This window comes from Crotalus tigris, unplaced genomic scaffold (assembly GCF_016545835.1).
Source record: "Crotalus tigris isolate CLP2741 ecotype Arizona unplaced genomic scaffold, ASM1654583v1 scf7180000020245.1906669, whole genome shotgun sequence".
NCBI lineage: Eukaryota > Metazoa > Chordata > Lepidosauria > Squamata > Viperidae > Crotalus > Crotalus tigris.
In genome coordinates this window covers 234,349-257,610 of record NW_024097926.1, presented here as the reverse complement: position 1 = coordinate 257,610, position 23,262 = coordinate 234,349, and the positions used below count along the sequence as shown (strand labels likewise).

Below are 23,262 nucleotides of genomic sequence, written 5' to 3'. Positions count from 1 at the left end.
TTGAAGTCCACCAGTCATAAAAGCGGCAAGGTTGCCTACCCCTGGTGTAGTCAGTGCTCAGTTCCCCTTCTGGACCATCCAGCCTTGTGCAGATGTTCTCCCCTTGACAGCTGCTCTCTCTGTCCCTCTTCCTCCCCCTCCCCTTCCCCAAAAGACCCTGCCCGAAGGGGGGGGGAGAAAAACACCGTGGCATTTCTCCGAAGTGACAACCAGACCGGAAATTAAGTTGGCAGCCCCGCTTCCCCGCCCTCCCCGTCTCCCATCAGTCCTGTGGTAGGTTAACACTCTGTTGTCTCCTTGTCTCTCCCCCCCCCACCCCCCTCCCCGCAACCTCTGCGCTCACGACGGACAGGTGACTATCTCCGTGGACGGAATCCTGACCACCACCGGATACACCCAAGAGGACTATACCATGCTGGGCTCGGACGACTTCTTCTATATTGGAGGGAGTCCCAACACGGCGGACCTCCCGGGGTCTCCCGTCAGCAACAATTTTATGGGATGCCTTAAGGATGTGAGTCGCCGGGGGGGGGGGGATGGTTGGGATCAGGTGGGGGGCGGCGCGCGGGTGGGACTGAATTTAGTGCTAGGGGAAGAAGGATCAAGGAACACCTTCTCTGCTTGATCCTTCTGCTCCCCAGTTTCTTAGCACAGTTGAGGGTTTTTCCTGTCACTCGTACTGTTCGTATTGTTTCCATGTCTTTGCCTTGGCGAGATGGGTAGCATGTATACATCAGTTTAATATGTAAAGTCTATAGTCCTCATGGTCTCGGGAGCTAGAAATGAAAAAAAGTAAGGTTCTACATTTGGGCAAGAAAAACCAAATGCACAGGTATAGTATAGGGGGTGCCTTGCTCAATAGTAGTAACTGTGAGAGGGACCTCAGAGTCCTAGTGGACTGAAATACGAGCCAGCTGTGTGCTGCAGCTGCCAAAAAAGCCAACACAGTGCTAGGCTGCATTAACAGAGGGATAGAATCAAGATCACGTGAAGTATTAATACCACTTTACAAGGCCTTGGTAAGGCCACAGTTGGAATACTGCATCCAGTTTGGGTCACCACGATGTAAAAAAGATGTTGAGACTCTAGAAAGAGTGCAGAGAAGAGCAACAAAGATGATCAGGGGAGGGTAGCCATTTTTGGAACCAGGCAAGAACCTCATGGGTGCACTCACAAAATGGTCACCCTGCCATGGGGGCCTGACTACACATTTTTTTTATTTCTCTGAAGGCAAATTTTCCCAGCCTTCTGTCTCTTCAGCTTTTCTGCTCTCCCCCCGCCCACTTTCGGGGGAGGTAAGTACTTTTCTGGAGGGGCCCTTAGATACGGCCTTTTGCAGTAGCCTGTGGTCAGGTGATTGCAATGTACACATTTGTATCATTTAATTTATTTATTTGTAAGATTTAGGAACCGTCCACCTTGCCACGTGGGTGGAATATTTTTGCTGCAAAGTGCCATTTGCTTCTGGTTTTTGGCAACCCCCCCCCCACCCATCGGCTTAAGGACCGTGATGCTTACTTCACAATCATCGCATTTGCTTTGTGACAGCCACATTTGCTTAACAACTGCCATAATGATGATGATGATGATGATGATGATTTGAACAGACAAGCACCTGCCACATAACACCCTGGACTTAACAATTGTCGATAAGAAAGACAAAAAAGTCTGGAGAGTGGACGTGGCAGTGCCTGGAGACGGCAGAATAGACGAGAAAGAACTGGAGAAGATAACGAAATACAAAGACCTACAAATAGAAATAAAAAAAATTGTGGCGAAAGCAAGCAAGGGTAGTACCAATAGTAATAGGCGCCTTGGGTGCAATCCCAAAACAACTGGAGTACCACTTGAACACCATTGGCATTGACAAATTTGCTATTAATCAATTGCAAAAGGCGGCCTTACTAGGAACTGCTTCCACCCTGTGACGAGATCTGTAATACCATCAAACATCCACACCTGCCTATCCCAGGTCCTGGGTAAGGACTCGATAGGTAGACAAAAATGCCAAATCCAGTCTGAACATCTGGCTGACTGTGCAATGATCCATAATAATAATAATAACGACAACAAAATCGACTTTCTTAACAATTGGCATGACTTACATACATAATTCTGGATTCATAAATCAAGGCCTGCTTGCCTTAATTTTGCACGACTGTTTGATTTGGCAGTACGATCATCAATCTCCTCTGTTTTTTGAACTAGATCTGATGCCTCTGATTTGGAGACAATATTGCACTGTCAACTGTCCCTCCTGTGTGCTTTGTCCAGGCAAGGCCTCCCTCCAGCTGGCTGAAACAGCCACCAAGGTGATGGCAAACTGGGGAGCCCTTCAATTGGCTGGCCTTCAGGCCTGCAATACGGACCTTGTTCTGAGCCGAATTCAATTCAACCCCGTGCAATGGACCGGTTGATCTCCGCCGGTCAGGCAGTTCAGATTGGATGGAGCCGACAATGGCACTCGAAGGCGAGGGCTACTGACGGATATCCGGCTGACGCTGCTGCTCTTCTTCTTTCCTTGCAGGTGGTCTACAAGAATAATGACTTCAAACTGGAGTTGTCCCGCTTGGCCAAGGAAGGGGATCCGAAGATGAAGATCAACGGTGACCTGGTCTTCCGTTGCGAGAATGTCGCCGCCCTTGATCCGGTCACCTTTGAGTCACCCGAGGCCTACATTTCCCTGCCCAAGTGGAACACCAAGAAGACCGGCTCCATCTCCTTTGACTTCCGGACCACCGAGCCCAACGGGCTTCTCCTCTTCAGCCATGGCCGGCTACAGCCGCCGAAGGAGAGCCGATCGGAGCGCGTGCACAAGGCCGATTATTTTGCCATGGAGCTTCTGGACGGCTACCTGTACCTGCTGCTGGACATGGGCTCCGGGGGCATCAAAATGCGGGCCAGCACCAAGAAAGTGAACGACGGGGAGTGGTGCCACGTGGACTTCCAGCGCGACGGGCGCAAGGGTGGGTGTGCAGGCGTCCTGAGCGGCCGTGCCTTGTCTTTCATTCAGTACAGACGGGCAAGGAAGGAGAAGTTGCCGGGTGCGGCGATGCTTCAGCAGTGTGGGAGGGAGGCAAGCGAAGGAAACGTCCAGATCAACTTCTTTTTTTATTCTTTACTAGAACAATCTATTATATAACCTGTTGGGGTTTTCCATTGTCAATATTTACTCACCCGGAAACATTAACAAAGTGACCACAGGCGGGCAAAAAGGCAGTGGAAGCCGGTGAGACTTCCAACTTTTGACTTCCTGCCAGCTTCCCCACTGACTTCGTGGGAAGCTGGCAGGGAGCGTCAGAAGCCTACGATCCCCCGACAGTGGGAGTACGGCGGCTACAGGTTTGCCCATATGTTTGATATGGAGATCCTTGAAATTTCAATTGTAGGGGAGAGGGGGGAGGGTCTACTCATTCTTTAAGCTGGCAGAAGGGAAATGGCATTGTTGTCCTGGGACGAGCCATTTTGGCTAAAGCGGTGGTTCTCAACCTTTTTAATGCCGCGACCCCAACCGGTCGTAAGTCGAGGACTACCCAACCGGTCGTAAGTCGAGAACTAGCAAGTGCATCTGGCTTCCCCTTGGGCTTCGCAGAGAAGGTCACAACGGGGGGATCCCGTGACTCCGGGACCCTGCGAGGGCCGTACGGGTGAACCGCTTCTCTCTCTCCCTCTCTCCCAGGCTCCATCTCGGTCAACAGCCGCAGCACGCCCTTCCTGGCCAGCGGGGACAGCGAGATTTTGGACCTGGACAGCGAGATGTACCTGGGGGGTCTTCCCGAGAACCGCCTGGACCTCATCCTGCCCCCGGAGGTCTGGACGGCCTTCCTGAACTACGGCTACGTGGGTTGCGTGCGGGACCTCTTCATCGACGGCAAGAGCCGGGACGTGCGCCGCTTGGCCGAGGTGCAGAGCGTCTCCGGGGTCTCCAGCTTCTGCTCCCGGGAGACCCTCAAGCAATGCGGCAGCTCCCCCTGCCACAACGGGGGCCTGTGCCGGGAGGGCTGGAACCGCTTCATCTGCGACTGCCTGGGCACCGGCTACCTGGGCCGGCTGTGCGAGAGAGGTGAGGGGCTGGAGGGGCTGGCTGGAGGTAGGCCACCCCTTTCAGGCTGGGTTCACACAACCTCCAGAACTAGGCTCGGCTGCAATCCGGGGGGGGGGGTTTGCAATCACATGGCAGTGATCAGGTCTAGTGGTTGGCTTCCACTCAATCAAGGGCTCCTTCCTTCCCTCCCTCCCTCCCTTCCTTTCTTCTTTCCTTCCTTCTTACCCTCCCTCCCTCCCTTCCCTCCCTTCTTTCCCTTCCTTCCTTCCTTCCTTCCCTCCCTCCCTCCCTCCTTCCTTCCTTCCTTCCCTCCCTCCCTCCTTCCTTCCTTCCTTCCTTCCTTCCTTCCCTCCCTCCCTCTCTCCCTTCCTTTCTTCTTTCCTTCCTTCTTACCCTCCCTCCCTCCCTTCCTTCCCTCCCTTCTTTCCCTTCCTTCCTCCCTCCCTCCCTCCCTCCCTCCTTCCTTCCCTTCCTCCCTCCCTCCCTCCCTCCCTTACCTTCCTTCTTTCCTTCCTTCTTTCCCTTCCTCCTTCCTATCCCTCCTCCCTCCCTTCCCTTCCTTCCTTTTCCTTCCTCCCCCTCCATCCTTCCTTCCTCCCTTCCTTCCTTTCTTCTTTCCTTCCTTCTTTCCCTCTTTCCCTCCTCCCCCCTTCTTCCCTCCCTTCTTTCCCTTCTTCCTTCCTTCCTTCCTTTCCTTCCTTCCCCTTCCCTCCCTTTCCTTCCCTCCTTCCCTTCCTTTCTCTCCACTCCCTTCTTCCTTCCTTCCCTCCCTCACTCCTCTCTTTCTTCCTTCCCTCCCTCCCTCCCTCCCTCCCTCCCTTCCTTCCTTCCTTCCTTCCTTCCTTCCTTCCCTCTCTCTCTCCCTCCCTCCCCCCCTTCCTTCCTTTCCTCCCTCCCTCCCTTCCATCCTTCCATTTTTCGCTGGTGAGTTAGCATATTTTCTGAAGGCAGAAAACGGGATAATTTTTAATAGCCAAGCTGGCCCGTTTTGCAAACCTAGCCACTGGGTGGCTCGGGGTAAAGCGATCCCACTTTCCCCCCCTGCACCCGACAGGTAGAGAGGCAGATGTTCACCCAGCATGCTTTGGTTTGCCGAACCGGTTGGGGGGGGGAGGGGAGTTCTGGGAGTTGAAGTTCACACCCCTGAAAGATGCTGAGATTCAGGCCAAGCCTCCGGCTATTCTAATGCCTGCCTGCCTGGCTTTTTCTTCCCTCCCAATCCCCCCCTTGCCCGGACAGAGGCCACGGTGCTAAGCTACGACGGGAGCATGTACATGAAAATCATGCTGCCCACGGTCATGCACACCGAGGCCGAAGACGTGTCCCTCCGGTTCATGTCGCAGCGGGCGTACGGCTTCATGATGGCCACCACTTCCAAGGAGTCGGCCGACACCCTCCGCCTGGAGCTGGACGGGGGACAGATGAAGCTCACGGTCAACCTAGGTAACCAGCTGGCCCGGCCAGGGACGGTCCCATCCTCAGCCTTCCATTCTCTCTGTCCAGGGAGCCACACTGGGGAAGCCACCTGGCCGGTGGGAGGGGGCTCACCAGGTGATTTAATCCCGGCAGAGGAATCTTCAGAAAAAAAAAAACACGCTTTCCGCAATTGCAAAATCCCGTCTTCTTTGGCTGCAGGTGAAAATCCACTCGCTGGCTCGGAGCCTAATGCAGAAATAGTTACACTTCTGGCTCTCTTGTTTGGGAAAGGCCTGGCGTCCCTTGCGAACGCCCCGTCCCAGAGGGGATACTCATGAGTAAAGCCCACCCCCTTGTAAGGAAGGAACGGAGCAGTGCAAAACATTCCAATTTCTCGCCGTTTTCAGCTCAGGAGATCTTGTGTTCATCTAATGCTTGTTTGGATGATTTCGTAAGGGTTTTGAGTCCCAAACAGCTGCGATTCGAATTTGAGACAGATGTCAGGAGCCTGGATGGCCTCGGAGGTAGTCGGAGCGGCCCGTTTGGATTCCAGATGTTTCCCACGTTTCTAGGAAGAACGCTTCCCAACTGAGACGTCGTTCAAATGTCTCGGGTCCCCCCCAGCCTTTGCGGAACAGGCTGAAAACGTTCCTGCTGGGTAGGCGACCTTGGGCCGCTTCTGTGGGGTCAAACACAGGTAGTCCCCGATTTAGGACCATAATGGAGCCCAACATTGATGCTGCTAAGGGAGCTGTGTGTTAAGGGAGTTTTGTCCCGTTTTACGACCATTCTTGTTACAGTTGTTAAGTGAATCGCTGCAGTTGTTCACTTAGGAACACGGTCGTTAAGCGATATTTATCATTTTCAGACTTTGGGTAACCACAATTTCCTTTCTCTCACTTCAGAACAAACTATAATATCCATTTTATCTCTTTCAGTATAATCTTGTTCTATTCCTTAAGCGTTTATCTATTTCCCACCATATTAAATCATCTAGCGAATAACACAACATCCCCTATAAAAGGGCCAAGCCCTGTGGTCATTATGCAAAATAAAAATAAAAATGACATGACCGCGCCGGACTTAACGACATCCCTTCCCAATTTGGCTGTTCAGTGAATCACTGTCAATCTTAAGCCAGGCGCCACGTGACGGCGACCTGCACTTTTGCTGCGCCACCTTCCCCTTTGGCTCTGGACCCCAGGACCGTCCTAAATGCGAGGAGGGGTTGCAAAGCTGTTTTTGGGTTGTTTTTTTTTAACCATCCTAAGGGTCCCTAAAAATAAAGCAGTTTGGTAAGCGAGCACGACCTGTAAAAAAAAAATAATGCAATCAAAGCGTATGTGAAGATCGCCTCCCTTTAGTGTGGATAGGTAATAACCCCCCCATCCCACCCTGTGGCTATTTACTCATGAGTAATCCCATGGAGAGGGTTTGCCTGGCCAATAATTTATTGGGAAGCCAATGAAACCCAGCCAGAAATAAGGGTGTGAAGAACCAGCAGTTGAATGCCTGATGTTTGCCTTCGCTGGTCTCTTTCCCAAGCACTTGGAGGTCCTGTCGTGAGCCCGGGTGGATTTGGATTCCTCATATGTAACACACACACATCCACACACACACACACACACCCAAATCTACTCAGATTTCTCTGCACGTGGGATGGGATGAACGAGCCCATGGTGGGAAGCAGACTTGGGAACAGGTTGGCCTACCAGCAACCCCCCCCCCCAGGGTCCAAAGCGGGTGCAGAGTTTGAGCCTATTTCTTGGGCGTGGGGGGTCCTTCCCTCCCTGCCTCTGCCAGCCCCCTCTCCTGACCATCAGACCACCCTCGTCGTGGCCGGACAGAGAGAGAAAGAGAGGGCTGACTCTGCTTCCTGGATCCCGCCTGTCCCCCCCCCCGTCGTTGTGGGTTTTGACCCTTCATTGGTGCATAAACAGCCAGCCCAGAGCAAGCAGCCACAGTGACCCAAACACAGTCTCTCTCTCCCACCCACCCCCACCCCACCCCGCAGCCTTCCCCTTCCTGCTTCCCAGGATTCCTCTCTTCCCTCCCACCCCCCCCCCAACCCGGGAACTTCTGCCTTCCCACGAGAGATGTTTCCCGGTCCTGTGGCTGCTTGCATCCACTGCTCTGTGGAGGTTGACGGCGCGCCGTGGCCCAGCTGTGCAGCTTGTGGAAAGGGAGGGGGGGTGGCAGCCAAGGTGTCCTGGCTGGTGGGAGGCATTGAGCTGGGGGAGGGGGGGAGGAATGGATGCCACTCCCCAATTTTCTCCCTTTCCCTGCACAGCTGATCAAGACAAGGGAGCCGCTTGCTAGCGCCGAGGGACCCCCCCCCCCCAAACGATGGGCAAAGTCAGTCTGTAGCATTCAAGATTGGAATCCGAAGCGGTGGCGGCCGGTTTCTCCACCATGGCACCCCTAATTTGGGACCGGGCACGAGCCCGCTGTTTTCTGGTGCTCGCAAGTGGCCAATAGGCTGGGGCACATTTTGAGCATCGCCCACCGGGCATAGGTGGTCAGGAAAGACTTGTATGGCAGTGTCTCTCCACCTGAGCCACTTTGAGACGGGTGGACTTCAACTCCCAGAATTCCTTAGCCAGAGAGGGGACCTCATCAGCCATGGAAGAAGCACCCATCCTGCTAAAACGGTCTGCAGTCTTTGTGCATAGATCAGCTGTGCTGGCTGGGGAATTCTGGGAGTTGAAGCCCACCCACCTTAAAGGATGCTGGCTGGGGGATTCTGGGAGATGAAGCCCACCCATCTTGAAGCATGCTGCTGGGGGATTCTGGGAGTTGAAGCCCACCCCACCTTAAAGCATGCTGGCTGGGGGATTCTGGGAGTTGAAGCCCACCCACCTTAAAGCATGCTGGCTGGGGGATTCTGGGAGATGAAGCCCACCCACCTTAAAGCATGCTGCCTGGAAAATTCTGGAAATGGAAGCCCACCCATCTTAAAGCATGCTGGCTGGGGCATTCTGGGAGTTGAAGTCTTAAAGCATGCTGGCTGGGCAATTCCGGGAGTTGAAGTCCACCTGGGTTCAAAGGGGCAAGGTAGAGCAACACGGGCATCGGTGGATAACTTGAGCTGCCCCACCCTGATGGCTTTTGGTGGTGTTGGTACAGAAAACAGCCAGAACCAAATTGGTGTTTGTGCCATGGATCGAGAGGCTCCCGGCCCCTCTGCTCTCCAGAGGTCACCAGCTGGGATCCTGACCCCCGTCCTCGGTGCCAACGCAAGCGTCTCCCTTGGGGCCTGCCCGTCCCCAGAGGGTGGCCTGCATTGCTGTATTTTTTTGGGTGTTTGGTGACAGATGTTTCCTTGAAGGATATAAAACTCTCTCATTCTCTTCTCTCTCTCCCCTTCCCCACCCCGGCCCCCCGTCTCAGACTGTGTCAGGATAGGCTGTAACCCTAGTAAGTTGCTTTCTCATTTTTTTCTCTCTCTCTCTTTTTGGGAATCTTTCTCTTTCTGTCTCTCTCTCTCTTTCTTTCTTTCTTTCTCTCTGCATCCATGTTTTCAACCCCTCCTTTTTCTTCAGCTCGCTTGCTTTGAAGCCCGCAGTTTTGGGGCTTCCCTGCTTGGGCCTTGTGGAAGAGGACATGCGTGTGCGTGTGTATGTTTGCATGTGCGTCTCTGTAACGGGGGGGGGAGGGAGCTTTTGAGGGAGGCAGGCCGAAAGATGGAAGAGGAGATGGGGAGATGGTTAGAGGCTGGAAAACCGGGAGGGGTAACCTTTCCCAAAGGAGCGGTGGAGTCTCCCATCTTTCACAAGAAAAGAATAAGGACTGTGGGGTCCTGGGTGCTCTCTGAGCTGGGTTGTGTCCTTGCGGACGTTTCATGACCCAACTAGATAACATTATCAGCGCTCGAAGGGAGCGGGCAGAAACAAGTGGTTTGACCTGCCAGTGTTGGTGGGAGAGATGACATTACCTAGTCCAGTGGTTCTCCACCTGTGGGTCGGGACCCCATTTGGGGTCGAACGACCATTTCACGGGGGACGCCAAACAACGCAGTCCGCCATTTTTCCCCCCTTTTCCTTAGCTGTGCTACTCCCTTTGATTCTATTGGCTTTTGAAAGCCAATAGAAGAGACTCTCTTGAATAGAGTCTAATTCTATTGGCTTTCAAAAGCCAACAGGAATTGTCCAGGCTGTCTCTGCCTTGCCGAGCCCGCCAAAAGTCCCAGTCTGCAAACGGTGCTGCACCAGTGGAGTAGTCCTCGACTTACGACCGGTTGAGTAGTCCTCGACTTACGACCGGTTGGGGGGTCGCGGCATTAAAAAGGTTGAGAACCACTGACCTAGTCAAACATATGTAAATATACTTAAATGTGGAGACTCTAGATCAGTGGTGGCGAACCTATGGGACGCGTGCCAGAGGCAGCACTCGGAGCCCTCTTGGTGGGCACATGTGCCGTTGTCCCAGCCTTGTTTCCCCCGGTGACCCCCTCATCAGCAGCCCCCCTGGAGGAGAGTCGCCCCCAAGCGCGGCCCACGCAGAGCAGCGCAGCCAAGGACATGGCAGTCAGGCAACGTAGACAAGACTCTGCCCTCACGCCCCATTGTGCATAGTTGATGCTGCGGGGCGCGGGCAGAGGGCATGGCCGCCATGGCGCTGCTGAGCTACCTCGGCGATCTGCGGCGGGTCCTGGAGGCGGTGAGTGGCCCTGCGGGCAGGCGGGGTGGAGCAGGGGCAGGGGCAGTTTTTGGGCACTCGGTCTCTAAAAGGTTCACCATCACTGCTCTAGATAACGCAGAGAAGAGCAACAAAGATGATTAGAGGACTGGAGGCTAAAACATATGAAGAACGATAGTCTGGTCTTAACGAAGAGAAGGACTGGGGGGGGGGACATGAAAGCAGCCTTCCAATATTTGAGGGGCTGCCACAAAGAAGAGGAGGGGGTCAACTTATTCTCCAAAGCACCAGAAGGCAAGACAAGGGCCAATGGATGGAAACCGACCAAGGAGGGAAGCAATCTAGAAATAAGGAGAAACTTCTTGACAGGGAGAACAATGAACAGCTGGCCTCCAGATGTTGTGGGTGCTCCATCACTGGAGGCTTTTAAGAAGAGACTGGACAGCCACTTGTCTGAAATGGTATAGAGACTCTCCTGCTCAAGCAGGGGCTGGACTAGAAGACCTCCAAGGTCCCTTCCAACTCCGTTATACGGTTAAGTCACGAAACGTCTGTGAGTAAACCACTAAGCTTAGAGCATCAAGGACCCCACAATTCAACCCCGAGTTAAAACATTCTCTCCTGCTAGTAAGAACTCTGCAGGATTGGGCCCACGGCCCGTTTAGCCCAGGGCTCTCACTAAATACCCTTGAGGAGCTAACAAACATTTTTAATACGCTTACTTGTTTAGTTTATACATACATAATTAACAAGACCATCTTTAATCAGGAAGAAAACGTCCCAAAGACGAAAAAAGACCACAAACTAAAAACTCAAGTTAATAAAGAGGAAGAAAAGGCACCCCATCTTTTACACTACGTGTAACGGTGGCTGAGATTTTGGGGTATTTTACAATTGTATAAGAGCCCTGGTGGTGCTAGGGGTCAGAATGCAGCACTGCAGGCACACTCTGCCCACTGCCAGCAGTTCGATCCCGACTGGCTCAAGGCTGACTCAGCCTTCCGTCCTTCTGAGGCCGGTAAAATGAGGACCCAGATTGTTGGGGGGCAACAGACTGAGTCTGTAAACTGCTTGGAGGGGGCTGTAAAGCACCGTGAAGCGGTATATAAGTCTAGACAGCATACTCAAAAGCAGAGACATCACCCTGCCAACAAAAGTGCGTATAGTCCAGGCCATGGTTTTCCCAGTTGCAATGTACGGCTGTGAAAGTTGGACCCTAAGAAAGGCTGAGCGCCAAAGAATGGAGGCCTTTGAACTCTGGTGCTGGAGAAGACTCCTGCGAGTCCCCTGGACTGCAAGGCGATCCAACCGGTCAGTCCTGGAGGAGATCAACCCCGACTGCTCTTTAGAAGGCCAGATCCTGAAGCTGAAACTCAAGTAGTTTGGCCACCTAATGAGAAGGAAGGACTCACTGGAGAAAAGCCTAATGCTGGGAAAGATGGAGGGAAAGAGAAGAACAGAACGACAGAGAATGAGGTGGCTGGATGGAGTCACTGAAGCAGGAGGCGTGAGCTTCAATGGACTCCAGAAGATAGCAGAGGACAGGAAGGCCTGGAGGAACATCGTCCACGGGGTCACGATGGGTCGGACACGACTTCGCAACTAACAACAACAACAGATATTTTATATGGTTCATATTATAGTGGTGAATTCATTAGTGAACCAGTGACTTAGGTTGAATAGGGTAAAATGAACAAATAGGGGCTGGATTTCTAGGTGGCCCCACAGCAATGGGCATCCAAGGCCTGTGATTCAAGAGGCAGGCAACGCTTCTCCAAGGGGAGGTCCTACTGACGTGCAAGTGGTCATGAGTTCCACATCCCAAGAAAGAAGTTCTTTTAGAAGGCTGAGATTTTTCTTTCATTTAGCTCCGGTGGATGTTCCCGAGGTGGAACACGGCGAGAAAGGGAGAAAAAAAACCGTCTCCTTTTGCACTTTTTAAAATTTGCCTCTGTCCCATCTCTACGTTTCTCCCTTGACTGCGAGGTTAAAAATTCCCCAGCGTTTAATCTTTCCCTGTCTCAGAACTTTCTCTAAATCTTCCTAAATTAGAATGGTGGCCTGCTTTTTGCAAAAAAAAATATATATATATTTTTTTCATGCTTGCGGAAGAAGCCCAGAAAATTTGATCCCTCTTTATGGCACTGCCCGGCAAGAGAGAAAGCTGCTTGTCTGTCTGCTTCCTTTTGCCATCTTCTCCGATGGGTCAAAATGAAAGTGCCGGAGGGTCTTGGCCAGGGTCTAGTCCCCTCTTCCCCAAATCCCTTTTTACTAGCCCCTCTACAGAAGCCCGCCTGGCTCACAAGGGCATGGACAGGTATGCCTCGTCCTGTAGGAGGAGGCTCCATGGTCACACCTGTGGCCAGGTGAGCCTGGCTGCTAAACTCTGGACACCGATCCCAGAGGCAGGTGAGTCGGGGAACTGGCAGGCTTTGGTGGGGAGAGAGGGGGGGTGTTTCCAGATGTGAGGTTCTGGCTGGGGAATTCTGGGAGCTGACTTCCACCCCGTGGAGAAACAAGGCTTGATAAAGGCTTGATAAGGAATAATCTAACCCCACCAGCATGGGACTCGTCTGCGACGTATTTGAATGCACATGCTTGCTTTCCGAGGCTTGTATATGTGTGTGTGTGTGTGTGAGAGAGAGAGAATGTATACACTTACTGCAGGGGTGAACGGTCTGGTGAACTTGTTGGTTGGGAATTCTCTCTCTCTGGGGCTGTGTTCCCTAAACGGGGGTCTGGGTCCGTGGGAGGGTGGGGAATCCACTCAACTCTCAGATCCCCCCCGAAAACAGCTGCTCTTGACCTCACCGTCCTGCCCACAGGTAAAGGGCCAGAAACACTCTTTGCTGGCCACAAGCTCAACGACAACGAATGGCACACCGTCCGGGTGGTCCGGCGTGGGAAGAACTTGCAGCTCTCTGTGGACAACGTCACCGTGGAAGGTAAGCCAGAGAGAGGAACAGATGCTTGCGATACAAAGACCGGGTTCGCACAACCCCTTAGACCAGAGGTCTTCCAACTTGGCCCTTGGATGACTTGTGGACTTCAACTCCCAGAATTCCTCAGCCAGGCACATGTGCCTGGCTGAGGAATTCTGGGAGTTGAAGTCCACAAGTCATCCAAGGGCCAAGTTGGAAGACCCCTGCACTGGGGTCAAGGGTGACTAGAGGGAATCTTTTCCGTATACCAAACGTGGCAACTTTAAGACTTGTGCAACTCCCAGAATTCCTCAGCCAGGCATGCTGGCTGAGGAATTCTGGGAGTTGAAGTCCACAAGTCACCAAAGGGCCAAGTTGGAAGAGCCCTGCCTTAGATGAAAGCAAGGTGGGCCAATTGGCTGAATTTAAGCTCAGCCGCAAAGCTTCCTTGAGCCGTTCCAGAAATCCTGCTCTTCTTGGCCATTCTGTTCTGCTGTTTTGACTACAGGTAGTCCTTGACCTCTGGCCACAGATGAGTCCAGAATTTCTGCCACTAAGCAAGACGGGCCTTAAGCGAACCACGTCCCATTTTATGACTTTTTGCCAGGCTGGTTAAGCAAATCGCGGCAATTGTTAAGAGAATTACACGGTTGTTAAGCAAACCACCGACTTTCCCCTTTGACTTGGCTGGCTGGAAGATCCCTGGGAAGGCTGCAGAGGGTGACCGCATAGGATCCGGGGCGCTGCAACCCTCATAAATGCATGTTGGTTGCCAAGGAGATGGGTTTGGTTCACGCAACCACGGGGACGGCGTCACGGTTGTAAGTGAGCATAAGTCATAAGTCCCTTTATTTTCAGGGCTGTTGTTACTTCAAACGGTCACTAAATGAATGGTTTTAAGGACGATCTATATCCAGGTAGTCCTCGACTTACAACAGTTCATTTAGTGACCGTTCGAAGTTACAACAGCACCGGAAAAAAAAAGGGACGTATGACCGTTTTTCATACTGAGCGACCGTTGTGGCATCTCCATGGGTCACCTGACCAAAATTCAGACTCATATTTACGACGGTTGCAGTATCCCCGGGTCACGTGATCCCCTTTTACGACCTTCCGGGCGAGCAAAGCCCACGGGGGAGCCCGATTCACTTCACAACCGGGTTAGCAACTTAACAACTGCAGGGCTTCGCTTAGCAACCGTGAGAGAAAAGGTCGTAAACTGGGGCAAAATTCACTGAAGGATTGTCTCGCTTAACGACAGAAATTATAGTTGTAAGTCGAGGACGACCGGCATTTCCTTCCCCCGGTGTTAAGGCCATCCTGTGCATCAGATGAAGGGGGGCTGCCCAGCTCACAAATGCTTCAGCTTGTGATAAAGAGTGGAAAAGATGTTGGAGCCCTGCAAACTCACACAGTCCTGCTCTTACCTGTGTTCACCTGTCCCTTTGCCATTCTTCCTTTCTGCCACAAGAGGGCAGCAAGCCATCTTGGAAATGGTTCCTTTTCTTTCCTGACTCAGGCTCTTATACAATCACCCACTTTGGCCACTAGGGGGAGCTTCAGAACAATCCATCCCGGCTTGTAAACAAAACAGCTGGATTCTGGTCCAGCTGCCATTCTGCCACCGGCAAAACGTGGTTTGCTGCGCTGTGGCTTTGCACGCTGTACATATCCACCCGTTTGTGGCTATGTAGACAAATGGGTGTAATTGTGGCCGTAGTATCTACGGAGAGCTGCTTGCACCGGAGACAAATTCGTTGCGTGTCAAATCACACTTGGCCACTCTGATTAGTATTCAATTTAATTCAGTTCAGTTCGTTTGGCTCACATATGAATTGTGCAAAGTCAGAAAACAGATTTAATTCGGTCATCAAGTTAGACGCGCAGATCCAGCCCACAAGGATTAGACCCTGATTAATAGCGATGATGATGATGATGGATAGAATGAATAGCAAGTGACATTGATTAATAGCATTACAGTCTGGATTCAAAGGGGCGGACAGGCTATAGAGAAGCTGGAAATAGAAGTTTGGCTAAAGTGGACAAGTGGACAGCCACTGAAATGGTATATAGGAGCTCCTGCTTGAGCAGGGGGTTGGACTAGTAGACCTCCGAGGTCCCTGATTGGTTGATTGGGGCTGAAAGAGCTTTGCCAGGCTTCTGAAAACCTTGAATTCCTGCAAGATTTAGCCTCTTTGCTGGATTTTCCTGGGCATGGCCTCTCTCTCCGAGGCCTTGCCGGCCCTCTGCTTGGCATGCTAATATTTTGCCCCCCTGCCCTTTGCTCGGCCCAAGCAGGGCAGATGGCGGGCGCCCACACCCGCCTGGAGTTCCACAACATCGAGACGGGCATCATGACGGAACGGCGGTTCATCTCCATGGTGCCCTCCAACTTCATCGGCCACCTGAGCAGCCTGATCTTCAACGGGATGCCCTACATGGACCTCTGCAAGAACGGCGACATCAGCTACTGCGAGCTGAACGCCCGCTTTGGCCTGCGCAGCATCATCGCCGACCCGGTCACCTTCAAGAGCAAGGCCAGCTACCTGGCGCTGGCCACGCTGCAGGCCTACGCCTCCATGCACCTCTTCTTCCAGTTCAAGACCACGGCCACCGACGGGCTCATCCTCTTCAACAGCGGCAACGGCAACGACTTCATCGTGGTGGAGCTCGTCAAAGGGTGAGGTGTGGGCCCCCCGTGGGCCCTGGCGAGGCGGCTTGGCTGTCCCGCAAGCACATGGCAGGGACAGGGTCAGTTCTCCCTCTGCGTCCTCTGCCAGAATCCACCTCTCCCCCAGAGCCATTTGCCCACTGAGAGGCGTTTCCGTTCCATCCACTGTCTCCCCACACGTAGGCCCCCTCCCCAGCACCCGTTGGTCAATGACAAATTCTGCTTTAAAGAAACATCTTCCTCCTTTTTCTCCTTCCTTTCTTCCTAGCTTTCCTTCCTTCCTTCATATCTCTCCTTCCTTCCTTCCTATCTTTCCTTCCTTCCTTCCTATCTCTCCTTCCTTCCTTCCTTCCTTCCTTCCTTCCTTCCTATCTCTTTTTTTCCTTCCTATTTCTCCTTTCTATCTTTCCTTCTTTCCTTCCTTCCTATCTCTCCTTCCTTCCTATCTTTCCTTCCTTCCTGTCTCTCCTTCCTTCCTTCCTTCTTTCCTTTCTATCTCTCTTTCCTTCCTTCCTCTCCGTTTTTCCTATCTCTCCTTTCTATCTTTCCTTCCTTCCTATCTTTCCTTCCTTCCTTTCTATCTCTCCTTCCTTCCTTATATTTCCTTCCTTCCTTCCTTCCTTCCTTCCTTCCTTCCTTCCTTCCTTCCTTCCTTCCTTCCTTCCTATCTCTCCTTCCTACCTACCTACCTACCTACCTATCTCCCCTCCCTCCCTCCCTCCCTCCCTCTTCTTAGGAATCCCAGCCAAACTAAATGACCACCTCTGATTTTCTGCCCACCCCGCACTTCACCCTCTGGGGCTCTCCAAGCCCTGGGTTCCTCCTATTGCAGACAGCTGATAGAGATGGCAGTGCAGAGAGGAGCCTGTCTTTATGAAGGTTCAGGCGTCAAACTTCTCCTCCTGCCCTTTGGAGTTTTAATGGGTGCTCAGGGCGTCTCTTGGGGCCCCTGGAAGACCTCGCTCTGGGCTGGCCTTGTCCTTCTCCTGCCTGGAGGGCTGCTGATTCCTGCCTTGTACGATGAGGCCCTCGGAGGCCCAAATAAAAGGGAAATATTTACGTCTGGTGAGGAATTGGAATGAAATCCTCTGCTTTCGTCAGCTGCTTTTCTCAGCAGGGTGCAGCTTGGCTAGCTGACGTGAGCCACCTACTGCCCGTGTTCTCTTTGGGTTCAAAGGTAGAATTGGTTGAATTGAATAGAATTTCCTTTTTTTTTTTTCTGATTCCTTCTGTTCCGGCCACCCTCTAGGTACATCCACTACGTTTTCGACCTGGGCAACGGGCCGTCGCTGATGAAGGGGAATTCGGACAAGCCAGTGAACGACAACCAGTGGCACAACGTCATTGTGTCCCGCGACACTAACAACGTCCACACGCTGAAGATCGACTCGCGCACTGTCACACAGCACTCCAATGGCGCCCGCAACCTGGACCTCAAAGGTGAGCCAGGAAATTTCCACCAGGTGGGATCCTCCTCCAGGGTGCTGAAAGGGCAACTCCTAACCCTGCAGTCGGAACTACAGAGCCCATCATATGGAGCAGTGGTTCTCAACCTGTGGGTCGGGACTCCATTTGGGGTCGAACGACCATTTCACGAGGGTCGCCAAACAACGCAGTCCGCCATTTTTCCCCCTTTTCCTTAGCTGTGCTACTCCCTTTTATTCTATTGGCTTTTGAAAGCCAATAGAGTAGACTCTCTTGAATAGAGTCTAATTCTATTGGCTTTCAAAAGCCAATAGGAATTGTCCAGGCTGTCTCTGCCCTGCTGAGCCCGCCAAAAGTCCCATTCTGCAAACCGTGCTGCACCCGTTGAGTAGTCCTCGACTTACGACCGGTTGGGGGTCGCGACATTAAAAAGGTTGAGAACCACTGCAGCAGTTTCCAGTTAAGGCACCAGGGGGCGACCTTTAGGCCTTCAAACCCCCCCCCCCCCAAAAAAAATAGCTGGCCAAAATCGGTGGTAGCTGTTAAATGCAAAATTAGGAAGAAATATATTACAGGTAGACCTCGACTTACGACCACAATGGAGCCCAAAATTTATGTTGTTAAGCGAAACAGTTGTTAAGTGAGTTTTGCCCCATTTTACGACCTTTCTTGCCACAGTTGCTAAGTGAATCGCTACAGTTGTTAGTAATGCGGTTGTTAAGTGAATCTGGCTCCCCCCATTACCTTTGCTTGCCAGAAGGTCGCAAAAGAAGACCAGGACATTGTGACCGTCGTAAGTATGAACCGGTTGTCAAGCATCTGAATTTTGATCCCGCAATCATGGGATTGCTGCAGAAGTCGTAAGTGTGAAAAACGGTCATAAGCCACTTTTTCCAGTGCCGCTGTTAACTTTGAAAAGTCGCTAAATGAATAGCTGTAAGTCAAGGACTTCCTGTGTTCCGCCGATGGTCATTCTAAGCCACTGGTTTTCAACTTCAACCGCTTTAAAATGGGGGGGGGGACTTCAAATCCCAGAATTCCCTATCCCAGGGGTAGGCAACCTTGGCTCTTTGATGACTCGTGGACTTCAACTCCCAGAATTCCTGAGCCAGCCACGCTAAGCTGATAGGGAGAAATTACTGTTTTTATCTACGCAAAGTGGACAAATATACAAAACCAGATGCATCTACAGAATGTTAAGTTTCTGCTAAGAATTCCTGGAATAAATATTTGTTTTAAAACCATTTTTTTGTTGAGTTGATGCTGTCTGGAACTGAATTACAAGGCATCTCAGTTCAGGTTCCGGAATAATTCTGGGAGTTGAAGTCCGCGAGTCATAAAAGAGCCAAGGTTGCTTACCTCTGGCCTAGGCCTAGGCCGCTTTATGACTCGTGGATTTCAACTCCCAGAATTCCTGAGCCAGCATGGGGGAACTATGGCCCCTTCATGACTCGTGGACTTCAACTTCCAGAATTCCTGAGCCAGCATTTCTCCTCCATTTCTCCTCAGCATCGCTGGCTCAGGAATTCTGGGAGTTGAAATCCACCAGTCATAAAAGAGCCAAGGTTGCCTACCCCTGCCCTAGCCAGAATTTGGGGAGTCGAAGTCCACGCATTTTAAAATTGCTAAGGCTGAGAAACGTTGAAACAAATGTTTGGAAATCAGGAAGGAATTTCCTGTCAGTGAAAACAACTAACCAGTGGAACAGCTTGCCACCAGAAGTCGTGGGTGCTCCATCACTGGAGGCTTTTGTGAAGAGACTAGACAGCAGTTTGTTCGGAATGGCATAGGGGCAGGCAGGTGTGTCTTGCTCGGCTGTGGCTTGGGGGCACTTTTTTCAGTGCCATTGTAACTTCAAACAGTCACTAAGCGAACTGTTGTAAGTCGAGGACTACCTGTACTTTATCATTTTTTTCCTTTGGTTTTTTTTTTTTTTGGTCATCAAGTTTTTGACACCTTGCTAGGCGACTGGTGGTCCTCGGATGTTGCCCTCTCCTAAAAGTGGTACAATGGGTGAAAAGGTGGAAAAGCCCTGGGCTAGAAGACCTTCAAGGTCCTTTTCAACTCTGTTATTGTGTTATTTTGACAATTATGTTTCCCCCCTTAGAAACCAGCTTAAATTTTCATTTTGGGCTGTTTCTTTCTCCCCTGGGTTCCTTTAGAAACATAATACGGGGTTCACTTATTTTTCATTTACTCCATAAAAGAAGCGTGGCAAACGCCTGCCAGAAAAGATGTTTACACTTTAGGTGTCCCCTTTCTAAGATTCATCCTTTCCGCTCCACATGTGGGATTTTTAAAAAGCAGATGTTTAAAACTCCGGGTCAGTGGCCAGCGAGAAGTCTTCCCTGCCCCCCCCCCGGTTCCCTTCTGCTTTAATTCTTCTTGCGCTCGCTTTAAATTAAAAACGAAATAAAGAAAATAAGAGCATCCAGAGGTTGTTTTTTTTTTTTAGAAAAATTAATTGCTTCTTCACTGCAAAGGGGAAATAATATAACGGAGAGAACAGGGGCATTTCTGGCTAGGGCTCAGTTGCTCGCACTTGGACTAATCTGTCATGGAAGACGCTGAACGTGCCGGCAATTTATGCGGAACGCTGAGTGCATTTTGTGCATAGCTTTAAACCAAGTCAAATCTCTACTTCTGGGCAAATGTTTTGCCTGGAGGAAAGAGGCAGTTTCATGCTCTGGGGTTTAAATTAGCTTTTAAGTGTGACAGTTTGGATACGGTTGTGTTTTCTTTTTTTTTTAAAAAAAAAAGAAACAACAACCCCTAATTCAATAAGCTAAACCAAAGGGATCCAGAGCATAACAGTAGAGAGCGGTAGACATCATAATTAATCTAATGTGGGCTGTGACCTTTAACAAAACTGCTCTGAGCGGCTCTCAGACCTTAAGGAAGAAATAAATAATTTAATTTAAAAAAGAGAGATTTGGGTCTAAGCAAAAGCTGCAGTTTGGGTGATGGGGAGGTTCCATCTTCTGGATCCGTGGGGTGATTTCCCCCCCCTTGGGGATGACAGAAGCTGTTGTGTGGAAGCGCATAACTTCACAATTGTATTCGGCTGGGTTTTGTCTAATATGGATGGTCCTTGATTTAGAACCGTTTGTTCGTTCAAAGTTACGACGGGACTGAAAAAAGGAACTTATGGACATTTTTCACACTTCCAACCATTGCACACACACACACACACCCCCGTGGCTACTGGCATGTACTTAGGACGGTTGCGATGTCTCCCAGGGGTCACGTGATCCCCCTTTTGCGACCTTCGGACACGCAAAGTCCCTGGGGGAAACCAGACTGACTTAACAGCCGTGTGACTCGCTTAACACTTGTAGTGATTCGCTTAACGGCTTAATGGCGAGGAAGGTTGTGAAACGGGGCCAAAGTCACTTAACACCTCTCTTGCTTAGCAATGGAAATTTGGGGCTCAGTCGTGGTCGTAAGTCAAGGACTCCTGGATTGAGCGTGGCTCCTTGGGGGCTTCTTTGCCATCGTCTTCTAGGGCTGTTTTGGGAGTTGTCAGTCTAGTCTTCAGTCCTGGGATCTCCCCTAGGTCTCCCATCCCCGTGCTAGCCAATCTGGCTCAACATTATCAGCCTTGGGAAGAAGGAGAGGAGGGCAAATCTCTTCTGAAAATGGTGCCAGGAATGAAGAGGCCGGGCCAGGCAGTTGCCAGGAATCAAGGCTGCCGAGAGAAACGGAGAGAGAGTAGAGGGAGGGAGGGATGGGTGGATAGATATAGATAGAAACAGAGAAAGAGAGAGAGAAAGATAGACAGAGATAGAGATAAATAGATGATAGATAGAGATAGAGATAGAGATAGTGACAGAGAGAGAGAGAGACAGATAGACAGACAGAGATACACAGAGAAAGATAGATAGATAGATAGATAGATAGATAGATAGATAGATAGATAGATAGACATGATTAGATAGATAGACAGACAGACATAAAGAGACAGACAGATAGATGATAGATATATAGATAGACAGACAGACAGACAGAGATAGATAGATAGACAAACATAGATAGATAGATAGATAGATAGATAGATAGATAGACAGACAGAGACAGAGATAGACAGATAATAGATGATAGATAGATAGATGATAGATGGATGGATGGATGGATGGATGGATAGATAGATAGATAGATAGATAGACAGATAATAGATAGATAGATAAATAGATAGATAAATAGATAGATAGATGATAGATAGATAGATGATAGATAGATAGATAGATGATAGATAGATGATAGATAGATGGATGGATGGATAGATAGATAGATAGATAGATGATATAATAGAAACAGAGATACAGAGATCGAGACAGACAGACAGCATAGAGACGATAGATAGAGGACAAATGGACCAGATAGATAGACAAATAATTTATTAAAAGTCTATACCATCTAATTCCCAGCGACTCTTACGCTGAATCCCTTTTTCTTGTCCAGGATCCCCTTCAGTATCCAAAAGAAGGGGATCCCCATCTGGACCCTTGTCTTGACCCCCACCCTTGGAAGGGCTGGAGGGCTCCTAACGCACCTCTCTTCGGCCTTGCAGGGGAGCTGTACATCGGAGGCTTGAGCAAAAGCATGTTCAACAACCTGCCCAAACTGGTTGCCTCTCGGGACGGTTTCCAGGGCTGCCTGGCCTCCGTGGACCTCAACGGCCGACTCCCAGACCTCATCGCCGACGCCCTGCACCGGATCGGGCACGTCGAGAGAGGCTGTGACGGTAAGAGGGGCAAAGGGTCTTCCCTTCCTTCCTTCCTTCCTTCCCTCCCTCCCTCCCTCCCTTTCTCCCTCTTCCTCATTCCAATCTCCTTCCTTCCTTCCTTCCTTCCTTCCTTCCTTCCTTCCTTCCTTCCTTCCCTCCCTTTCTCCCTCTTCCTCATTCCAATCTCCTTCCTTCCTTCCTTCCTTCCTTCCTTCCTTCCTTCCTTCCTTCCCTCCCTTTCTCCCTCTTCCTCATTCCAATCTCCTTCCTTCCTTCCTTCTTTCCTTCCTTCCTTCCTTCCTTCCTTCCCTCCCTTTCTCCCTCTTCCTCATTCCAATCTCCTTCCTTCCTTCCTTCCTTCCTTCCTTTCCTTCCTTCCTTCCTTCCTTCCTTCCTTCCCTCCCTTTTCCCTCTTCCTCATTCCTCTCCTTCCTTCCTTCCTTCCTTCCTTCCTTCCTTCCTTCCTTCCTTCCTTCCTTCCTTCCTTCCTTCCTCTCTCCTTCTATTTCTTTCTTTCTTTCCGTTCCAATTCTCCTCCCTCCCTCCCTCTTTCCCTTTCCCCGTTTTCTTCTTTCCTTCCTTACTTCCCTCCCTCCATCCTCCCTCCATTTCCTTCCTTCCTTCTTCTCTCTCCATTTCCTTCCTTCCTCTCTCTCTCTCCCCCTTTGCCTCCAATTCCTCCTCCCTCCCTCCCTCCTAGTGCATTAAGTAAACCAAGCTGTGACACAAAGTCAGACGATGACCAACTCTTTGGGTCTTGCATGTTCTGCGTGTTTTGTGAACGGACCTCTGAATTTGGGGTGGGGGCTGTTCTTGGAATCAGCCGCTGTCCTCTCTTTCTAGGGTGAGCTTGTGTAACTGCAGCTCAGCTCAGACAACAAGGTAAGTGGGATAGAGCTGGCCCGCCTGCCACTTGTCTGGGCTGAGCCCACCTGTAGCCTTCCGTGCCATTCCAGCCAATTAGTTGAATCAATAAGCTAGGATTAAGCAGTGAAGAGGAGGCATGAGTGCAGCGCTAGGTAAATATCTGTCCGTGTCTCAGATGCCTGTGAGGACATTAAGCTTCCCTTATCCCACCATTACGCGAACGGAGCCACGGAGTTTGCATAACACCCCACTTAACCAGCTAAAGTAAAACCTGAACGGCTTAATTCATAAAAGGTGCCTTGGTTGTGTGTCAGCGCAGTTTTTGGGAGAAAGCAGCCCGTTCAATCCGCTGAAGATCCAGCGCGGTGTGCAAGGTCAGAAAACGGGTGGATGCACAAATCCAGGCAGGAATTTAATTTTGTTCACCGTCCTAGGCTTTACAGCTGCGTTTCTCCACCTGGGCCGTTGGAAGAGGTGTGGATTTTAACTCCACACCTGGAATTCTGGGAGTTTGAAGTCCACAGCTCTTTAAAGAGGCCAAGGTGGGGAACCC

General features: G+C 50.9%; 1 protein-coding gene across 21 annotated transcripts in view; it reads left to right on the top strand.

Moving 5' to 3' along the window:
- Nucleotides 1–23,262, top strand: part of NRXN2 (neurexin 2) — a 336,186-nt gene that overhangs the window by 153,831 nt on the left and 159,093 nt on the right. For 12 of the 21 annotated variants that reach the window (XM_039366158.1, XM_039366176.1, XM_039366159.1 and 9 more), the window contains 9 exons: nt 353–514; nt 2,528–2,966; nt 3,680–4,063; nt 5,285–5,488; nt 8,852–8,878; nt 12,925–13,044; nt 15,316–15,700; nt 16,941–17,131; nt 21,687–21,860. In XM_039366158.1, the coding sequence (XP_039222092.1) occupies nt 353–514; nt 2,528–2,966; nt 3,680–4,063; nt 5,285–5,488; nt 8,852–8,878; nt 12,925–13,044; nt 15,316–15,700; nt 16,941–17,131; nt 21,687–21,860 (2,086 nt within the window). The remainder of the gene's footprint in view (nt 1–352; nt 515–2,527; nt 2,967–3,679; nt 4,064–5,284; nt 5,489–8,851; nt 8,879–12,924; nt 13,045–15,315; nt 15,701–16,940; nt 17,132–21,686; nt 21,861–23,262) is intronic. The other 9 variants (XM_039366175.1, XM_039366161.1, XM_039366166.1 and 6 more) reach the window with 1 other exon arrangement.